This window comes from Camelus bactrianus, chromosome 10 (genome assembly GCF_048773025.1).
Source record: "Camelus bactrianus isolate YW-2024 breed Bactrian camel chromosome 10, ASM4877302v1, whole genome shotgun sequence".
Classification (NCBI taxonomy): domain Eukaryota; kingdom Metazoa; phylum Chordata; class Mammalia; order Artiodactyla; family Camelidae; genus Camelus; species Camelus bactrianus.
Window position 1 is genome coordinate 25,352,757 of NC_133548.1, and position 22,006 is coordinate 25,374,762.

The 22,006-nt window shown below is 43.8% G+C and overlaps 1 protein-coding gene across 5 annotated transcripts in view; it reads left to right on the forward strand.

Moving 5' to 3' along the window:
* Positions 1-22,006, forward strand: part of WT1 (WT1 transcription factor) — a 46,358-nt gene that overhangs the window by 3,873 nt on the left and 20,479 nt on the right. For 3 of the 5 annotated variants that reach the window (XM_074372204.1, XM_074372203.1, XM_074372207.1), the window contains exons 2-5: positions 2,506-2,628; positions 3,066-3,168; positions 12,948-13,025; positions 14,051-14,101. In XM_074372204.1, coding sequence (XP_074228305.1) covers positions 2,506-2,628; positions 3,066-3,168; positions 12,948-13,025; positions 14,051-14,101 — 355 coding nt within the window. The remainder of the gene's footprint in view (positions 1-2,505; positions 2,629-3,065; positions 3,169-12,947; positions 13,026-14,050; positions 14,102-22,006) is intronic. The other 2 variants (XM_074372205.1, XM_074372206.1) reach the window with 1 other exon arrangement.

Below are 22,006 nucleotides of genomic sequence, written 5' to 3' on the forward strand. Positions count from 1 at the left end.
TTCAGCCGGAGGGCCAAGGGATCTTCCCTCAATTCGCACTGGAGAGAGAATTTCGTTGCGGGACAGATTTCCCCGATTGCTGCCGCAGCTGCAGTCATCATTTTAAGCCTTACGACCACCTTCCTGACTGAGCCGGCTATCTACTCCGCCCTTCAGCTCCCGCAGGGCCTGGCCTGGCCGGGCGGTCCCGGGGTCCTCCGCTGCCGCAGGCGGGGGAGAGAGGCTCAGAGCATGTCTCCTCTCTCTGCGCGGTCAAGGTTGCACTCCCTTCCCGGGTCGAGACTAACCGTGGGAAAGGCTCTACCTTGGCGGCTCAGAGCCTCTCCCTCTAAGGCCTGTACAAGGAGCCTTTGAACGCGCAGTCCCTTTCTTCAGGCAGCTGTCCCGCCCCCGCCCCCGCGCTCTCTGCTCCTGGCCCAGCGCGAGGCTCCGGGACAGCGCGCTCTAATCTGTCCCGCGTCCGATGTCGGATAAGCTCCTACTTTAAAGAGCCCTCCCTTCTCTGAGGGCGCTTGCACCGCAGCACCCCCGCCCCGGGGCACCTGAGGGAGGGGGTTGGAGGCTGGCCCCTGCCCATCGGGGTCTGCAGGTCCTATATTGGGAGGGGGCCTTGGTAGCCTTGCCAGGCGCTGAGGCGACGCCGCCTGCGCAGGAGCTGCAGCCCGCAACCCGTGGCCCTTGCCGCGCACGGGCGTTTGCGGAGCCCGCCTCCGAGGACAGCACGGTGCCCGAGCCACTAACTTCTCAAAGGCTCAAAGGGATGGAGAAGGGTTCGTGTAGAGACAACTTCTTTGCCGCTTCTGTTTCTCCTTTTTGAAAACTGTTCTTTCAAAATTCGGCCTTTCCTCTGCAAACCTGGTGCTCGGAGCCAAATTTCGTTTGTCAGCTATTGGTAGGCCTCAAACATAGCCTGGCCTCCGCTCCCAAAAGAAAGTGCCTGGAAGGGCAAGCGTGCTCACCCACTCCTGACAGCTAACTGGCTGGGGATGGGGTGTTCTCTTTGCCCACTTAGCAGGTGAGAAATGGAGGCCTCTGGGGTCATGCAAATTATAAAAGCTGGTGGCTTCTTCAGTTGTCACCCTGTGGCGCCAATTGGTATGTGATACTTGGCCTGCCCTGTACTATCCGGTTATTAAGACCTGCTCCAACCCTCCCTCCCCCTCTGACACACCACAATCCCTGGAGTGGACTGTAGAAGCCTGGTTTTGTTTTTGTTTTGGGGGGTGGGTGTTTGGAAGATGTGGGTAATGGCCACCTTTATCTGTCCAGTCGAAGTCTTGTCTTTGGGACACTTGTAGAGCCTTGATTTTGCCTAAAGCAAGAGTGGGGAAATGGGTGCTGTTTGACTCACTCCACTCCGGAGAATTGAGTGGGGTTTGGAAACGCAGCACAGTGACCAGGGGTGGGGCAAGGAAGGGACTGGGTCCTGCCCAGCGGCCCTGCAGCCAGCGGATGAGTATCTGGACCAATCTCATTCAGGCTAGAGCCAGAGACTACCAAGCCTGCGCATAGGATGGGACCCCACCATTGGGTTCAGGGCTCAGAACTGATTTTTATCTTAGCTGGAGGATGCTTACCCTACCCTGCCAGGCAGCTACAGTTTCCAGGAGCTGGTAGAGTAAATGTTTAAAGCATTAATGACAATAATTTTAGGAAACTACATTTTTCAACTGAGACTCCACATTTTTTTCTCACTTTGGGAGAGCTGGGGAAGAACACGGGCCACATGGCCATCGGTTTCTCGCCAGGGAAACTGAGGCAGGGGGCCCGTGCAAACCTGATGGAGGAGAAGGGAGGTACGGTCTCAGGCTCAATGAAACAAACAGGCTTCCCTGACTGGGGCTTTGAGGAAGTCGACCCCGGCAGTAGTGGTCAGAGTCGGACCCGCTGGGCGTGAGGTGGGTCCAAGGGGGGTCAAGGCCCGCGGGTCCAACTGGAAAGGCCCTTTCTTTTTCCCTTCACCAACTTTCCCGAGAGCCTTGGGTGTCAGTGGTGTCAGGTCGCGCAGCCTCAGACAGATAACATTACTCCATAATTACTTTCCCCATTTAAAGCCCACGCCGTTAAACTGGCTCTGAGTAATTAATGAAAGTTGGTGCGCGGGCCTCTCTGATTTACGGCTCCGAGTCAGCGCCGGGTCATCTAAGCAGATTCATTTCGGTGGCTTGCGCTGCCCCTGCGCGAGAGGCGCGGTGTTTCGTTTTGGGGGAAGGACAACTTTCTCCGCAGAGCGCTTGGCGGTCTTCATACTTGCGGGAGGTTCGGTGTAGAAGCAGCAGACACCATGAAAGACAAGGGCATAAATAAATTGGGAAACGGCGGGAGATCTGGGTTTTACTGAGCCTGTACCAAGGTCACATTGGGCTCGGCAAACCGTCGAAAGCCTTGAAGGCTAGTGGAGCGGGATCCGAATGCGGGGCTGGCCTCTCCTCGTTCGGGTTCTGGTTCAGACACGCAGTCCCCGTCCCTCTGCTGATTTTGTTTCTCTCTCGTCCGCGCCCGCAGGATACAGCACTGTCACCTTCGATGGGACTCCCAGCTATGGTCACACGCCTTCGCACCACGCGGCTCAGTTCCCCAACCATTCCTTCAAGCACGAGGATCCCATGGGCCAGCAGGGCTCCCTGGGTAAGCGGGCAGGAATGATGTGGGGTCCTTCTCCCCTCTTCCATGCTACCCCACCCTCCCGAGATATTTCCAACTCAAGGCAAACTGTGGAAGGGAGAAGGGTACCTCTAAATGAATTTTAGAAATAATTAGCTAAATCTCACTCAAAAGAAAAGTTTCCCCTCACCTCAAGCATGGTAGAGACAGCTTCACTCAACCGAGGCTATAAAAAGTCCAGAGAGCCTTCTCAGTGTTCTACACTAAGAATGTGAAGTGAGCAGCTTGGCTCGGTACGATCCGGATGCAGTCTCTCTGCACGGCCCCCGCATCCAGGCCCATTGCCCTCAGCCTTAGCCTCGGAGTCCGGCTCGGGATGCTCTTTCCCCAAGCCGCTACCCACGGCCTCGCGCCCTCAGCCCTTGGCGCGCGCTCACTCCGCTCTCCTCGGCTCTCTGCAGGTGAGCAGCAGTACTCTGTGCCGCCCCCGGTCTACGGCTGCCACACCCCCACCGACAGCTGCACCGGCAGCCAGGCCCTGCTGCTCAGGACGCCGTACAGCAGGTAGGAAGGCCCTTGGCGCCACGTCTGGGTCCCCGCTACCCGGGAGGGGGCGCTCGAGCCGGCGGGCGCGGGAACGTCCGACGCGGGGCAGCCCCGAGTGCGGACGTGCAGGGTTTCTGAGGCAGACGCCTTTAGCCCAGTCGGCTCCTTAATGCAAATTAAAACCGATCTCTTGGCTCCTACTTAAAAGAAGTAGGTTTCCTTGCCTCTTGGTGTTTTTATTTTGAATATAAATTAAGGCGATTACTTTTTGGAGCTGAAGAAGAGAGGCGCTTTAAGGAATTTTTTTTTTGAGGGGTCTTTGCTGGGAGGACTTTAGCTTCCTCGGGATCAAAGATTAAACACGGGGTCTACTCCCATTCGGTTCTTCTCACTCCTCAAATCCTTCGACGCGCACTGGCCACACCCGCCAGCCAAGTCGAAGGCGCGTACACTCGGGCCACCGCCTTCTCCACACCTCTGTCCCCCAGAGTCTTGGGCTGCGGCAGCGCTTTGTGAACATCTTTCCTAGCACCCAGCTACCCTGGACTATGAGCGGTACTGTAGTCGGTGGCAGCGGTACTGAGAGGATACAGCTCCAGCCCGCACCCGCCCTTCTTCCTGCTCCCGGGAGGCGGAAGATCAGCTTCTTTTTCCTCCCAAGCTCTTTTCCTGTCGCTCGTGCCTTCTCTCGGCTCTTGCTCCACCCTCCACCATCTCTCCCCCAAATTTATTCTTCAACTTTGGGTGAACTTGGCCGGCATCCCGCGTCGCCGATAGGGTTGCCTAGTAACTACACCGGCCGGAGCCGGGCGGGAAGGTGGGGCGGGGGGAGGGAAGTGGCCGTTCGCAGCCTTTGAGGCCCGGGATTGGGCGCGCATTACCTCATATTCCACCCCTACCCCACCCGGTGCTGGGGGATCCTGATACCGACTGCCCCCAAACTCATCTCCATCCTCCCTCCCCTCGGTTCGAGGACCTGAGGCTGACGTCAAGGGAAGGAGGTAGTGAGGTAATAAAGGAAGGAAAAGCGCCTGCCCTGGGAGATTGGGTGGAAGGAATGGCCGCGCCTGGGGGACATCCAGTCCCACAGGTGGAGGAGGGGAAGGAGACTTCGCTCCCCAGACCTCAGAGGCTCATCCCACTGTCCTGGCGTGTTTGTGAAATTGAGCCTAGAACTGGTCTGATACTCCTATCCCAGGGCAGGACAGGGTCCAGCCCTTCTACTTCTGTAGCCTGTGGCACACAGACTTTGGAAACCTTTTTTCTTTTGATCGGGAAATATGGCATATCTAGTCTGATCTTGGATTCAAGATCACCTTTATTTTCCTCCCCCCAGATATTTTTTAAATTTTAGAGGGAGGGAGCCAAAAACAAATGCATGCAATTTGCCCAGATAGAGGTAGAATGGGCATACCCCCCGATCCTCTTCTCTCTTCCTAGCTAGAACCCTCCCGGATCCTCTTCTCTCTTCCTAGCTAGAACCCAGTTCTGTTCTTTGGCACCACAGGCCCTGTAATCTGTCCCAATCCCACCATCTCTGCACCTCCCCTTGGTGGGTCAGCTCATTGGAATGGGTGTAGAATCCGAAATATCTGTTGTGAACCCCCTCTCCAAGCAAAACTGCCATGACGGGATCATTGCCTCTCCTTTTGAAGAGCTGCTTCTGCTCGTTACCAGAGTGGCATCTCTCTTACTCTGGTAGATATTGGGGGTGCAGCTGGAATGGTTCCCAGTGGGATGACCTTGGCCCAGTCCTTCCTCCTTGGCTCTTGGTCGATGCCTCCCCTCAAGCAGAGAGGAAGACCTTGACGTCAGAGTGGGTACTGTTTAGATGGGTTAGGATACCTCCTTGGAGGTTGAGGTCTGGGAGGCTTTGGAGTCTGGCTCAGTCCTGACATAGCTACTCACATTTCCTACTCCCCCCTCTTCCAAGCCTAGATCCACCCTGTGGATCCCTAAGAAGGGGCCCATCAGAGGGACTGAACAAGCTAGAAAGAAAAGGAGTTGGAGATAAAATGATCACAACTGCTGGTTTAATAGCAGTTCTCCAAAGCGAGTCTCTGTGGTAGATTTTGACTTAGAGCTGAATTTGTGGTTGCTATGGAAGTAGGAAAAGTCACTTAGATTGCAGCTTATACATTAAAATTTCACATTTTTTCTAATTCAGCTTCTAACTGGCCACTGTATAAAGCAGTTTTGTCAGGTTCATCTTTCAGAAATATTTGCTTATCCCTTCTTTCTGCATAATTGGAGCTTTTTTGCTCATTTTTATATGAAAGTCATAAAAATACCATTTTGTCTTGTTGCAGAAAAATTTCCAAGCAATAACATCTCCTAAAAAAGGATTTGTGACCCCTGTAGGAAACAGTTTGCTCCCTTGAAGTCTGTACCTACTGAGTCTTTGAAGCTCCATCCCCCCTAAATTCACAATATTTCTAATCACTTTCCAAAAATCAGGTACTTCACTTGCAGTGTGGGGATGTTTTAAAATTGGGTTTATGCATCAACAGTACTACTGTTATGTCATTTCCTTCTTTCCTACTTCTAAAAAAAGTTTTAAAGGGTATTTTTAAAGTTTTAAAGGGTATGTAAATGCTTTTGTGAACAGTGTGTTTGAAAAAGCATGGGAAATAGACTAAACTTTAATCACTTAATGGCTAAACTTTTGGATTTTAGATATTCAGCAGTGCTTCTGCTGGTCCCTGGCTCCATTACTTTTTCTTTCTAAAATTGGGACCTCCTGGGAAAAGCTTGCTTGTATTTTGTTTGCCTTGTTGCACTTAACCCCCTAAGGCAGCCTGCCCAGTTTCTTTCCCCTGCCCTCCCAAAGGTTCTTTTACCCCCATCTTGGACTTAGTCTCCCTTCCCACATGACATAAAGGACATAAAGATAATGATACATGAACTGACATTAAGTAAGCAGTGTGTAGTTGGAATTTGCTTTGAGGAAATTCTCAAAATTCTCTTTCCCATTAGGAGAGAGCTTTAAAGTGATTCTCTCCTCTCTCTCAGGTAACAGATCTGAAAAGTTCCAGCTGTACACAGATGTGATGAGCAGTAAATAGAACATGCCCCCAATCAACTCATGGAAAGTGATAGGAGATGATTTTCTCCATCCTTTCTGCCTCCCGCATATTATATGTGGGTAGAGTTTTGTCTAAAGGCCAGTAAGGATTCTGGAACCAGATTTTGGCCTTTGTAGAACCCAGGGATCATGGTTGGGTGAATGCATGGGCCCCTATTATGTAGTAAGTAGGATTTATTGCATATGACTATGTGCTGCATGCTTCACTCAGTTCACTCATTTCATTCTTCTAATTACCTATGAGGTAGGTACTCAAAGAGGTAAGCCCCTCTCCTGAAGAGGAGATAGGTTCAAGAGACTCCAAGTAACTTGCTCAAGTCACACAGCAAGTGAGAATCAGAACCAGGATTGGATTTTCCTTCTCTCTGCCGTCAAAGCTCATATATGCTCTGAATGGCTGAGGAGTTCCAGGCCACTCAGTGTCCTCCACCTGGGATACTCCCCTTATACAGTCTGTGCCAGTGCTTTTGCTAATAAATAATAAGAGTGAATGCTTATTTAAACTTACTACCACCAGAAACCATTCTAAGCACCTTACAAGTATTGACTTACTTAATGTACATTTAATCTGAAACTCTTGAAGATAAGCAACAAGCTATCACCCCCATTTTACGGAGGAGGAAACTGAGGCCCTTGGAGGTGAATTTGCCCAGTGTGACAGAGTCAGGGACAGAGAGGGTGTTCACATTCAGGTAGTGAGGCCCCAGAATCCATCCTCTGTGCCTCTGCACCCTGCTGCCTCTCCTGATGGTTAAGTGCCATTTTCTTTCCAAAGGTAGCATCTGCCCTAGGTCTTACCAGAGGAACGTCTTTATCCCCCACATGTGTGAAAGAAACCCCATTATCCAATAGTTTTACCCATAATTTTCAATTGAAATCGCTCAGTAGATCGGACGTAATATTTTCACCAGTGAGGACTGTAGGAGCCAACTTAAGCTTTCTCCCGGTCTTAACTGACAGAGCAGCTGTCTTTCAAACTCCAAACTCCTCTAACTTTGCCTTTACCACTCAGTGGGCATGAACTACTTGGGTGAAGAAACGAGGGCAGAGACCTTTCTCCCCATCCATCCAGACCCAGGCAAGCAACTGCTTCCTGGTTGGTGCGTGCTCAGAGATGGTCCCAGGAAGGGTTGGACCCCGTGCTCCCCTAAGGGGACAGAGTAGTGAAGTCCACTGTCACTAAACAGTTTTCCCTTGATTTTGACTTAGAACAGGCAGCTAGCTGAGCCTTCCCTGCTCACTTCCCTTGAGTCCTCTTCCACAAGTTTCCTCTCCCCACACTGCTTGCTGACGTTGGAGCCCCCAATCCCTGACCGTGCCCATTTCATGGGTTAATTCTCACAGCTACTTTGAAAAGGAGTTCTGTGCACCGTGTTTGAAAAATATTCCCATATGCACTATTTTTTTTAGATGCTCTAGTTTCCTTTTCTTTTTGCTCTTTTATTAGGTTTGCATGTCCATTTTTAGCAACTGTGCTACCAATTTAAATGATAATACATATGGCCCACCTCTCACTGTAGCAGGTCAAACTACTCCAGTTGGGAAGCAGTAACTCTGACTTGAGTATTTTAATCAAATGTTGATGATTTGCCAGTGGTGACATTGACCGTGGAGCCTGTTACCAGTAGATTGTCTTTCTTGTGAGAGAAATTTCCTCTGCAACCATGAAGCTTCTGGGGAATCTGGTCAGTGAAAAGTGCAGAGTCTACCATTTAGGTTGGCTTTCAATGTAGACAAATCAGAGGACTGCTCTCACCCAGACACATAAAATCATGATTAATAATGCCTTTTCTTGCATGTGCATTTAGGTACACTTTACATGGTGTACAAGTTTCACTTAAGACACTACTGATACTTCCCATGTAGGTAAGGATGAAGGCATAAAGTCTGAAATGGTTTCCAAGGTGGTGGGCAGTGTTACCAAAGCCAAAGAAAGTCTTGAATTGGACTTGTCTCCAGGGAGGGGGAAAAATCTAGTTTCAAATATTCCTGCAACTTTTGTGCTGACCAAGTGTTTATTAATAGAAGTTGAATCCCCAGTGGGTTTTTTCTTTGGTTAACTGGTGAGCTTGAGAGACATTACAATACCAAGAGATTGACTGTAAAATAATTATTCACCATGGCCTGCTGGGCAGAAATTTCTGAACAGGCAGCCTCCATGGCGCCTTGGAGGGAAGAACGCAGGAAAAAGGTGGCAGCGAAGTTTGGCTGCAGCCTCTGCACACAACCCTTGGTTATCAGGTAGAGGTAAACCCACAGAGGCCTTTCTGTTGGTGTAGGGCAGAGCTATTACAGCAAATGCTGGAAATGTCTTGAACTGATCACAGATGCCAGTTACATCTGCCTTTTTCTTATTTGGCATTTTTTTTTCTTCATCCCATGGGGAAACACTTTTCTTCCACCAACATGCTATTTGCCAGCCAGCAACCATCTGGCAGGGGTAACTCCAATCTTAATCAGATTCAATAGTTCTATTTCAGTGGTGACAATAACTTTTCTACCTTGTCCTGCTAAACATAGTAAACATACTTAAAGATGAAAATGTACTTGAGTTACACATGCATTTGAAGAGTGAGGGAGTTCTGGTCCAGATAATAGCTGAGAGCTTTTTTCTTCCTTTCTTTTTGTGCAGAGGTCGAGAACTCCGTAATACTGCAGTCCAGGCCAAAACAAACTCTATATGATCTACTACTGATTTCCTTTTAAGTTCCCCTTTTTGCTAGGACTGACTTCCTTTTATTTTACTCCAACTTGCATTAATCCCAGTTATAGAAGTTTCTTTCCTCTCTCCCTTGCTTCCAACTTCAAACATTTCTTACGTAGGAAACCAGTGCCTTTTTTTTGTTTTGTTTTGTTTAAAGATCTACTTTAAAAAAATATAAAAGACACATGACTTTTGGAATACGTTTTGGCAGCCGGCAATTTCAGAGTTCACTTCCGAACAGACAGAGTTAGACGGGGAGCTGAAATGCCTACGTGACCACTGTGGTTGCTGTGAGCCAAACCACCTGCTTATCTGATCTCCTCTGGGAATGAAGTGGTTGACACCTACAGGGGTTATTTAGTAATTAGATGCTTTATTTGCCAGGGGCCATATATTCCTTGACTGGTGCTGCCTCTTTCCGTGGGTTTTCATGATGAGAGCTGGGAGTTGACCGACTGCCCAAAGAGATCAGAGCTTGAGCATGCTGGGGCCCAGTATTTTTAGCTTGAGTTCACATTTTGTCCCCTCCCGGCAGTAGCTATTGTCATTGCTGTCACTGACTTCCAGTTGAAGGATGGTGCCAGCCAATCCGACTGACGGAGCGGCTAGGGAGCCCCAGCCAACAGAAGGCAGGATATGGTTAAAATTGTGCTTCCATCCCATCGCCAGCCTCAGGAAACCTGTTTGTTTGTGGGGTTTTTTTTTTTTGTCTTTTGGGTTTTTTTTGTCTGTTTGTTTTTGCTTGGGGATTTTCTGAAAGTCTTTCCCCATCAGCCCATCCCACCTTCTCTCTCCTTTTGAGGCTTTGCAAGCTGAGCTGTCAGGACCACTAAAATCAAGAAGATCTCGGCCCATTATTCTTAATCAGCTGAAGGGGGCATTGTTAGGCATCTTGTAAATTTCTGGAGACAGAATAATTCATGATGCTGCCTTGAGCATGTTCTCTTTCATCTCCAGACTCCTGTCTGTATTATGATGATGATGATGATGATGATGATGATGATGATGATGATGTTACTATTACTATTATTTAAATGGTAGTGAGAGGACAAGGCTCAGAGGCCAAATAACGCCAGGAAGCCTTTAAGGGGGCAGGTTAAGGTGGAGGTGGAGGCATCAGGCAAGTCAGCACTAGGCACCTCTCTGAGCCCCAGTCCTCCTCAGATAAACGGGGATCATTATTAACCCTGCCTCACAAAGTTATTGTGAAGCGTATTGGGGATGTGTGAATGTACTGTGCAAAATTTGACAGATTAGAAAAAATTAAAATATATTGTCTGTAGAGTCTTGAAAGAGCCATTATTAGAGCTTCACAACATCCCTATAAAGTTAGACTGATTGAAACTCATATTCCCATTTAACAGATTAAAAAACTGAGGTGCAGAGAGCTGAGCTGATTTGCTCAAGGTTCTAAAACTTACAGAGTAGCACTCTCCAATAGAAACATAATGTACATCATCTATGTAATTTGCTGATAGCCACACTAAAAGAAAAAAATAAAAAACAGGAAATTAATTTTTTTAAAATTCTATTTAACCTAAAAGCCCAAATGTTATTTCAGCATGTGACACTTGCCGTAATTTCAAGTGCTCAGTAGCCATGTCTGACTAGTGGCTACCACACTGGGCAGTGCGGTATAGATGTTTAGCAGGCACCCATTGGAAAGACACATGTGTAAGACACAGACCCTGTATTTGAGAGAGGTTGCTTTCTGGGGGCCAAGAAAATGTCCTTAAAATTATTTTCCCATTGGGGAACTTCTTTATAGAGACCCATAGGAATCCACTGGACTATTTAAGTCTGTGAGAAAATTCCTGAATCATAAAGTTAGATATTTGGGACTCATTGACTCATGTGTGTAAACTTGTGTCACTCATCTTGCTTCTCAGACCTCTTGAAAATTATGATGCTCTTAGTCTTATGCAAAGATGAAATAATTTCAGAAAGATCCCACATCCCAATAGGACCTCGGAAAATTGTCAACTGGGGTTGAGTGATTTTAGTTGGTGAACAATTTTTTAAAAATCAGTGACAAAAATAGAGACCTGCCTGGGGAATACAATGCCTGTTGGCTGAGATTAATGGCAAGATTAATAAATGGATTGCTTGATGAAAAGGCGCAGGAGAACAAAAACCAGTAGAGATTGTGGAGGAGGCCGCTTATTAATGAACTGTCAGCCTAGAGAAAGTTCAAGAAACTCTCCTGTGTTAAATGCAGCAGGCTGGCACTTCTAATAAAAATTGGGGTCCTTCAGGAATTAATTACACTGGCCTTACAGCAAGAATTCGTGGAATTGCGAAACGTAGTGGCACAGACCAGCACCGGCCGCTGCTGCGAACAAGGAAGCTGCAGGAGAAACTAATCATGCTTTTTTCATTGATATGTAGGATATTGTGGTAGCATAATAGCCAGTCAGACACGGGGATGAATGATGGGGCCCAGATATGCACTGACTAATGAAACTACGCATACTTTGAGTTTGAAGTCACTTCACATTTCATATGTAAAATTCCCTCCTGGAATCTGATTTCCTCCTTATCCTAGGTACCCACCACTGAGGAGTTCCAAATAATTTTCAGAGTGATTATATGAGAGGCAGATGGACTCCGCCATGATTTATCAAGCTAGGCTGAGAGAGAGCACAGTGTTCAGTTATTCCAAGGGGTAAATGCTGTAATTTCCCTCATCCCCCAACAAGTTCTCAGTCTGGTTAGCCTGACAAAACCTTCTCTTAATTAAACTTCGGTGTTGGCCTCTGCCCGATGGATGAAACAGCCCAAAGGAATGTCGTGACAAGGCGGAGGCTGTCCAGAATTGGCGATCTGGCATAGCATATTAGGTATTGAAAGCTGCTTACCTTCTTTCCCTTCTGCGATGAAGGTGGAGGGAAAATGTTCTTCTGTAATGTGTTTAGACCAAGGGTTCCCAGACAAAACCATTAATCTCTTGCGTCTCAAATTTCATAATTAACCATTTCAGTTCAGGACTGAATTTACTCCTAATGGTGCTTGGTTATTTAGACGATATCTGATAATTGACTTATGTGCTAGTTTTCTAGGAAGGAGATAAATAGTAAATAAATAAATAAATAAACAAGTTGGTTAATAAAAATAAAAACATGTAATAAAGATGTTCATGACTTGTACATGCAGAAAACTTTGAGAAGTGTCGTTTCACAGAATAGACATGATAGCTCTTCTATAATGCATTTAGAGAAGTGTTTTAAAACATGTAATAAAGATATTTATCAGAGTTGTAAGTGCAAAGAAAAGGAAAAACAAGGGAGAGTTGGTTGGTTCATATGGTAGTATATTTCTCCTTTGTGGTCTTAATGTAAATGATCAGCCATTGTTTTCCCTCATAGAATATAGAACTGGGTTGGGGCTTTAAAAAAAAACTCCCTTTGACTTATACCAGGATTATAAAATTTACAGAGAATGATTCCTTCAGTTGTGTCTAAAGTTTATCATGCTCTTTTTTTTGCTTGTCACATCCTTGAGTATTAGACCATCCATCACCCATCACTCTTTGACTTTTCAGGCCCTCATAATCCACATGATACTTATCCTTTTGATTAAAACAACTTAATGGCCTTTTCACGAATAATTAATCTGCTGTCTTTTTACTTTCAGCTCCAGGCTTTTAACTTTAATGTTGAGCTATCCAGCCTGTGTTGCCTTTCAGTTTCACTCCCTTTAGCCTCTTCCCTTCAAAGGTTTAATACCTCTTTAGAAACTTCAGTGTTTGCTCTACTAAGACTTTTTTGGTTTTTTGTAAAAAGGCTTCCAAATTACTCTCACATCCTTTCTGCTGTGTGTGAAGTGAATAACTGTGCAGAGATTGGTGATATGAAATGAAAATCATTTCAGACTCATGTATTCTGTCATCCTGGAGAATGTGGAAGCTTTCACTGTAAAGAAAAGTTAAAAGTCCATTGCTCTTTGAAGAAACAATTGCATATTTTTTTTTGTCTTGTGCATTTCTAACTCTGGATGTTTTTCTAACAGCGACAATTTATACCAAATGACCTCCCAGCTTGAATGCATGACCTGGAATCAGATGAACTTAGGAGCCACGTTAAAGGGGTAAGGTCTTCTCTATTCCATTGCCCTTAAATGGTAACTTACACCTGTTTGAACCATTGTAAATGTCCTTATAACGTGTGAAGCGAGTAGTTTTAGAAGCATAAGTGTGGCTTTCTATAGAATTAAGATGCTTTCCTCCCTCCCCTAGTTGGTCAGTTGTGTTCATATTACATTTTCAGGAATATAAATAGGGGATGCTTTTGTCTGGAACAAGGGAGTTGAGAATATTGGGAAAACGTAATCTGGCCTTTCCTTACTGAATGTTTTAGAGTTTTTCTAAAGTTGTGTCCATTCAACTGTACTTAATGTTTATTTTTCGCTAGTGATATGACAGTTGTTAACCATTATTTTATCTTATCACGAAATAATTTGAGTTTACAAAGTCCAGGATCCAAACTCCTATTTGAGAGAAGATGAGTTGGACTATCCAAAGTCAGATGTGCTCATTCCTGGTTGCACCAACAGACTTTTATTACATTTGATACTCGACCAGAATAGGGAGAACACAGCAATCAAACATAGGTAAGGGCAGTTCTCCGCACCTAGAAATGAGAAGAGAATGCAGGTAGAACTTGCTTTAGACAGTAAAAGAACTCACTTCTACTTTCAAATCTGAGGTGATGAGCAGTTGACTGTGGTGCTCACGAAGCACCTGTTGTGTACCTGGTGCTCTTCTAGATCACCACATCTAATCTTCCTGACAGCATTATGATGCCTAGGAACTGTTATTCTGTTTTCCAAATAAGTAAGTCAAGCTCAGAGAATTAAGTATCTTCCCAGGTTCACACCATACTACGTTATAGAGCCGAGATTCTAAGACCTGATCTGATTCCAGTCCCCCATATTGCCTTCCACCCCACCATCAGCCCTGGGGGCTTCGAGGCCTCAGTTTAGTGCTCTTGCCTAGACAGCTGGCTTCATGTCTCTGTGTATTTGGTGGCTTCTCATTGGATTCTGGGATCTGGGGGGCTTGCTAGAGCCATGCATGCTCCAGTCCCCACTGCCCACCTCTTCTTCTCTTCTAGAGTTGCTGCTGGGAGCTCCAGCTCAGTGAAATGGACAGAAGGGCAGAGCAAGTGAGTGGACAATGCGATGATGGCAGAGCAAATGACGTAGGCGTTGTTGACTGGTATCTGGGGTGATGCAGGAGTTAGGACTGACAGTGGGTAATCAGGGTAGCTGTTGGTGCACAGGGATGGGAAGAATCTATCCATTTCTTTCTCTGTCTCTCTCCGCCTCTTCTTGTTTATTGTAGACAAACCATGGGTAAAAATGGAGGTGGTGACATTTCTCATCAACATGCTCCTGGAAAACAATTTTAAAAATGATGCAGTAGGAACCGTGCTCATTTCCTGGCAAATGTTTCAAAAAACACTAAATTTGTGGCATTACACATATTCCTGTTAGATCAGTCAAATCTTTATCATACTTGATTTTTCTTTATTTACCTTAAAATCTCTCAGGGAAAACTTAATTTTTACCCCAAGTGAGACTTTCTGCAAAGACTTTTTGTTTTCATTCCTAAACATCTGTTTCCCCAGCCTTATAGCATCTACTCTGGGGTGTTTCTGTTAACTGTTCCTTTTGATTTTATTTTCTCTGCTTCAACAGCAGAACCAGCCTCCTTCGTCTCATCCTTCTTTTTTTGTTGTTGTTGGCTCAGTCCTGTTTTTTGGATCATCCTTCAGTGATCAGCAGAATTGTTTTCCATCTACTAAGACTCACTATTAGATCCTTCTCTCCACCCACAGCCTCTAACTTTTCTGCTATTTTAACCAAATCTCCACTTCCTTTCTTTCTCTAGACCCAAGAGTAAAAAGCCTACTGTTGATTTGAATTTTTTCTCTCCCCACTTCCATCCAAGGGGCTGCTGACAGTTTCAGCATTGTGTGTTTCCACTGACTCTCCATGCTTCCCACCCTTTCTTCCTGGGCCCCATCAATTTTATTCTCTCTTCTCTACTCGGAATTCAGGAACTCTCCCCAAACTATGTGCCAAGAATAGATAGAACATGATTGTGAAGTGAGCAGTGCATTTTAATTTTTTAAATTTCTTCATGCTGGAGTACAGGGTTGGTTTATTTGCTTTTTTCAAACATTTCAGATAAGGAACCTTGGCATGTATTTGAATCTAGGTCTTTACATAGGTGAGATAATTTTGATATCTCTTAAGGTCTTCAGACACATGCTATTAGTCACTTGCTAAGGGGTCAGAAGCTATATTATTAAGGATGAAGCACGAAGTGTGAATAATTTGTTTTGTTCAATCCTGTATAAGAAAAAAAAAAACACCTAGAAGAGCTCTTGTTGGTCTGGTGCTTACATTGTAGAAACGGGTTTCTGAAGTCAAAATGGATTTCTTGAATACGTTATTCAGAGAGCTGTATAAAAAGCATCAAATGACTCCAATAGTTAGTCTTGCAGAAGAGTAACTCTTAGGAGGACGAAAACAACACTTGTCTGATTTACTAACATTTTGTCTCACACTGGATTTTTATCCTTTTAGCACATACTGCAAATCGAATAACGTTTGCTTCCATTTGTGAACTGAGCATTTATCTAAAGCTGGATGCTAACATTATTGGGCTCTGTGTGAAGGGCTTTGTATGTGTTTCCTCTTTGATCTCTGGACAATCCTAGGATAGTATGGTCACACCCATCTTTCAGATGAGGAGGCTTGAGAGATCAACCCACCTAACCAAGTTCAGTTAGTGAGTAAGTGGCAGAGCCACGTTGGAGCCCACTTCTGTCTGAGTCCAGGATCTGGGCCCTAGATTTAGAGTTTCTTAAACTTTAAGTATCTTTTACATTGAGATCCAATATACACACATGCATACACAGTTTCCACAAAACAATACTTACCCTTACTACATGCTGTGCCTACTGATGTTTTCTACTTTATTCGATTAAAAAAATCCTGATTGTAATGTGTGGATTGATTTTACAACTCACTAATGTATCGTCAGCCACAGTTTGCCTCTCTTTTAGCCATTAAAAGTAAGCATCTCCTTAGCTCTTTCCTCCAAGCCCACAAATAGCTGAAAACTGGATTCAGTTGAACCTGTTATCCCAGTAGAAAGTGATTTTTTCCCCAGGGAGGATATAATCTGGGTAGTTCTCTTTCCTCTCTGTGATACCAAATTTACTTTCCTTTGCCATGGTATGAAAACACTGTTAACATGGAAAATACATTGGAGGAAAGATTTCATGAAGACATAGAGAAATAACTATTTTTGCACTAACCTATAGCTAGTATCTTGGCACTATTTGAAATGAATGGAAAGAAAAATCATGGTGACAAGGTAGATCTGTAACAGTAAAACTGGAGGTGTGAGTCATGTTTTGGAGAAAAATAATATAACTTCTAAATTGCTCATCAAAGAGAGGCATTATCATGTTTTTATTAAAAGATCATGTACCTCAGACTAACAGCCACAAAATACTTGTTCTTGTCTTCTTTCCTGGGAAATTTTATTTTTTTTAAAAAAGGGTAAGTTTGTTTCCTTGTGTCCTAAGCGTGTCCACAGACACATCTTTCCTTAGACGTTGGGGAGCAGTGTGGTTATTCTGGGAGGGGGGAGGATGTTAGGGAGAGCTTGGGCAAGAAAACATGATACGGTGGGGAGGAAGGAGTCTTGCCACTGATCTGCTCCTCCCTCCTCCTTCTCCCTTTACTCATTTTCTCATCTCTGCGTGCCCCCGAGGATCAGAGCTACTTTTATGACCTTGAATGGAAGAACATTGCATTTCACTTTAAGTCAAAGAGAAGGTTCTTTATGAAACCACTTTCTTAACTCTGACCCTTTTCCTCACCCACCAACAAATGAAATTAAATTTTCTAAGTGGGTCACTGGGAGAAAAAATTGCCAGGGACTCTTTCTAAGCACTGGTCCACCTTTAGGAATAATTCTGTGTATGGCGCCCCACGTTGTTGTCTGCTTTCTATTTCTTTAGAAACATTTTCTGTGTGTTTCTAATGCCTGCTGATTTCCTAACGCTGCTCCCAAGCCCGGCAACCCTGTCAGCCTCTGTTTTGTCTCTTCTGAAGAAAATATCCTGCAAAATGGAGAAACACATCAACCTTGACTGTGGTCCAAGTTACTAAAACAAGGAAGAAGTTATTCTCTGGGGACTTGGGTAGGGGGAGTGGGAAATAGAACACAATAGAAATGTGAAAGGAGTGCTGAGCAAAATGAATGTCCCTTTGCTGGTCCAAGAAACTCAGAATGTTGGGAACACGTAGTATTTGACCTGAGGATGCTTGAAAGGAAAAAAGCGAAAGGCTCAGGATGAGTGATGTACGGTGAAAACAAAGCTGCGTGTTTTGGTAGGGCCAAGGCTGTCGAATCTGGAGAAAATCCCCACTAGACATGGTCTCATCCCTGAGAACCTGTGCCAGAAGAGATAGCTGTCTTCACTGGCTGGGAGTTCCAGCACGCAGCCCGGCACCTTCCCTCTCCAGCTCGTGAACAGAAGGTATTCGTCCGAGAGATTTACTTCTTGAAAATGGACAGCCTGCTTTTAAGTGGCTCTTGGAGCTTGTGATGCAAACACAAAGGTGGAGAGAAGCAGCTCTGGGAATATCAGCATTCCCGAGGGTACTCCTCCACCTCAATCCCAGGATAAAGCTGTTAATTTCTCCTTTTATATGGTTACAATTATGTGTTGTAACTGCTTGGGACTTGGCTAGGCTCTGTTGGCCATACTTAACCAGAAGAAAGCATGGGGCTCTCCTGGATCTGCAGGACAGAGATGGGCACTCTGATTTAGAACTGTGCACCGTTCCTCTCAATGTGAACTAATTCAACGGCTTCCTTGCTTTCGATTCTCACGTCCCTGCAGCTACTTTCCCCTCCCTGTTGTTAGTCCTTCCCTCTTTATCTCTTTGGGCATATATTCAATTAACTTACTTAATTTCTTCGTTATGTGATTAATATGTGTAAATTATAGAACAGTTGGAAAATACAACTTTATAGGAGGAAATTAACACTCCTCCCAGTAGCCCAGAGGACACGACTATTAATACTATGTTGCATACACTTGCAGACCTTTTTCCATGCATACATATACATTTGTGTCCTTTTCTTTCTTATACCAAATGATTGGCTTCTGCTTAGATCTGTTTCAGCAAATGTCTATTCGTAGGCCTTTGTGGAGTTCTGTGTTTTGACTCTCAGGAGAGCATTTTTGAAAATATTCTCAAACTCAAAAAAATACATAACGGAGGAAGGGTATACAGCTCAGTGGTAGAGCGCATGCTTAGCATGCATGAGATCCTAGGTTCAATCCCCAGTACCTCCAGTGAAAGTAAATAAACAAACCTAATTCCTCCCACCAAAAGCTTTAAAAAATTTAAAAAAAATATTTCACTTAAAAAGTCTACAAAGACTTATCATCTCCACACTCTGTTTCTCATTATTCTGTTTTAAAACAAGGAATTAGTTTACCTCATAAAGGGGAGGAAAAATGACAGGTTGCTTCAGATCAGAAGAAAGAAGCTAAGCAGAAAAGATAGAAAGGGAAGGTGGTGATGAAGGAGCCATGCTGGAAATGAGCATGGTGGAGTCAGTGCAGGGAGGTGAAGTGGGGTTAATGAGGGCTCCAATCTGTTAATAAAAGTGTGTGTGTGTGTGTGTGTGTAGGGCAAGAAGGTATAACAGATGAGTGGGGGATATCTTTCATGACTTCACGGAGTCTTTTGGACCTGTCCCGTCTATGATCCCATCTTGGGCCCTTCTGAGACCCTCTACTGACTGTTTATCCTTCTCCCTGTCATCTACCCAAGGAAAATTCATAACCTTGAGCTAGGAAAACATTGATATAGAAGCTGCGCTCCTCACAAGTCATCCAAATAATACTTCTCTCAAATGAGGGGCTACTGCCTGTTTTAGTAGGTTTTTTTTTTTCCTATTAAAAGCTAACAAGTTCTTTTATTTTAGTTTTATTTCTAACTCTTCATTTTCAAAGTAAAGCCACAGATGTAGTGTTCTTAGGGCTTAGATAGTGACTTTATCAAAATGAAAACAGCTTTTTTCCCTTTGATTATAAAAGTAACACAGGCTTATTATATATTGAAAAAATTCAGACAGTACCAAAACACTATAAAGGAAAAAAGAAAAGCGATCAGTTATCTCACCACACAGAGATAACTAGTTTTTAAACATATTGGAGTATATTTGTATCTGTAGAGAAGAAGTTCTAGAAACATTTACTGAACTATTAACTATAGTTGCCTATGGAAAGACTAGAAGGAAAGGACAAAAGCTTAATAGAGATGGGTTTAAGAGATCATAGGAGGAGATAAACTGGAAGCATTGTGTTGAGACAACACACTTTCATGGAGTTTTGCCACAAAAGGGAACAAAGAAATGAGGTTCTAGTTCAGTGGGGAGAAAGGGTCAGGAGAAGGTGGGTTTTATTGTTTTGATGTACTTAATTAATATTTAGGTAGAAATACCTGCATGTTTGTTTGCTGATGAGAATGATCAAGAAGAGAGGAAAAAAATTAATGATGAGAGGGGATAGAATTGCTGAAACAAGGACCTTGAGAGACAAAGGACTCCATGGACAACTGGAGACTGGTTAGCTAGGAACTGGGATAGTTCGCCCAGTAAGAATATTGATGTACAAGGGTTGTTTCTAAGGATATTAACCTTTTGCTTGCCATATGTACTGCAGATGTATTCTCTGGTTTGTGTTTTAATCTTACTGATTTTTTTTCTGCCAGAAATTTTTATTTTTGTAGTAAGAATTATCAGTTTATGTTTCATAGTTTAAAGTTTTTGGCTTTTCTATTATACCTAGAAAGATTTTTCCTATCTCAAGATTTTTTTTAATTCACTTATTGGTGTATTTTGGTATATTTTTGATTGACTTCTTACATTTAAACATTGAATTCATTCTGAATTTTTTTTGGCAATTGGATTCCACCTTGATTTGCTTCTAGATGTCTAGCTAGTATCCCCAAGCTATTTTGAACAATCCATCCTTTCCTCATTGACTTCACACATTACCTTTATCAATCCTTGGACCCTATCAAATTCCTTGGATTCATTTCTAGACTCTTTATTCTTTTCTTTTGATGGGTCTGACTCTTTGCCAAGTATCAGACTATCTTCTTTGCTGTAACTTTATAGTCTGTTTAAATATCTGATAGGAATGTTCCCTAACATTGTACTTCTTTTTTCAAACTATTTCTGGCTATTGTCTCTTATTTATTCTTCAAGATGAACTTTAGATTCATTTTGTGAATTTCAAAGAAAGTTTTTATCAATATGGGCTCATTAACTGTGACAAATACACTGTGTTAATGTGAGATGTTAATAGAGGAAATGGTACAGAGTATGTGGCAACTGTCTTACTGTCTTTAGAAAGTTTTCTGCAGATCTAGAACCTTTCTAAAACAATAAGTTTATTTTAAAAAATGCTTAATTGGAATTTTTAATGAATTGCATCAGGTTTAAAAATTAATTTTGGAGAAGACTGACTTTTGAAAATTTGTTAATTCTTTCTTTAAGAACATGGATGGTATTTCTCAACTTTTTTCCAAGTCTTGTGTTTTATGTCAGATGTCCCTATTTTGAATTTCCTTCCTTTCAGGATTTTTAACACTAATGCCTCTGGCTTCAAAGTCTCTTTGAGAATGAGTGTAATTCCTTTGAATATATTACACAATTTTTCCTTTTCTTCACCTTGAAATACTTTGTAGTGTCAGCTTGGAAGGTGGTCCCTGTGGAAGAGGTGATTGTGCATGTGGCCATCACACTTGCAGACCTCCACTTCAACTGGAGGAGCAGGAAAGGGCTTAGTCTTAAGAGCCCTATGCAGGATGCCAGGGTTTCAGGGAGGGCTTTTTTATGTCATTCAGCATGGTTGAGTAAACCTTTTCAATTTCAAGAGTGTGTGAGCAAGCTGGGTGGGAGCCTTTGAGAACTCAGGCTGAAAAGCTCCTGCTCATTTTTCCTGTGTAGGGTTTTTTGTCTATGTGGATTTGTCTTGGGGTGAGACTCACAACAGTCTCTTGCCATAGAGCTACGGCATGGAGAATACAGAACTGCAGAACCCAGTGAGTTAGATGAAATTGAGATTCTGATGAACTAGCACCTATCTCAACACCAGACACATGTAAGGGGAGCTCCAGATATTCTTGCATGGTCTGATGAGGTGGTCTTTGAGAATGTTCCTGTTTGTATGTGTTGAAGTAGGAAGGAAAGTCATGCCTTAAAATATTGTTCCTAGCAGTAGGGGCCAGTAAGCATTGTGGGGTTTTTTTTTGGGGGGGGGGAGTGCTGTATTCTCCCCAAACTGTCTTGGGAAAGTAGATTTAAAACTTCTTTTAATTCTGTTCTGAGTGTAAAATAAAAGAAAAAAAAGTCAGTTGGAGGAGGTTTGTGTACCATTTCGAATGCTGAGGAAAGCCTGATGGTTCCTAATGGCTGATTTATACAAGCGTCGTTATCAGGCTATTAACCACTCAGCCTGTATTCCCGATTAAATAGTGGCCAACGGCTAGGATGCTTGGAAGTGAAGACATATGAGCTGTGACTATAAAAAACTTTCAAACGAGGAATACAAACAAGTTTTAGTAATAATGGTTAGCATGGTTGGAACAAGTGGGAATCTTCCAAAAGGGATCTTTCACAGTGCTTATTTATAACTATCATGTTTTGATATATTTGCTGAAAAAGAAATCTAATTACCTTTAGATAACTGTTATGTATTAATCAGGATTCTTTCTGTAGCAAGTAACAGAACCCCAGTTATAACTGGCATAGATCAAAAGGAGAATTTAAATTTAGCAGCTTATTGTATGTATTTTAAAACCCCTTGTCTGGCTGAGACAGTGTCATTAGAACACTGTTTCATTGTCTCTTGTCTCTGCTCTCCTCTGTGTTGGCTGCCTTCTCAGACAGGCTCTCTCCACTGTGGCAAAAAGAGCTCTGTTTTTTGGCACTTACAGCTTTACAAGAAGACTGCCTCCCT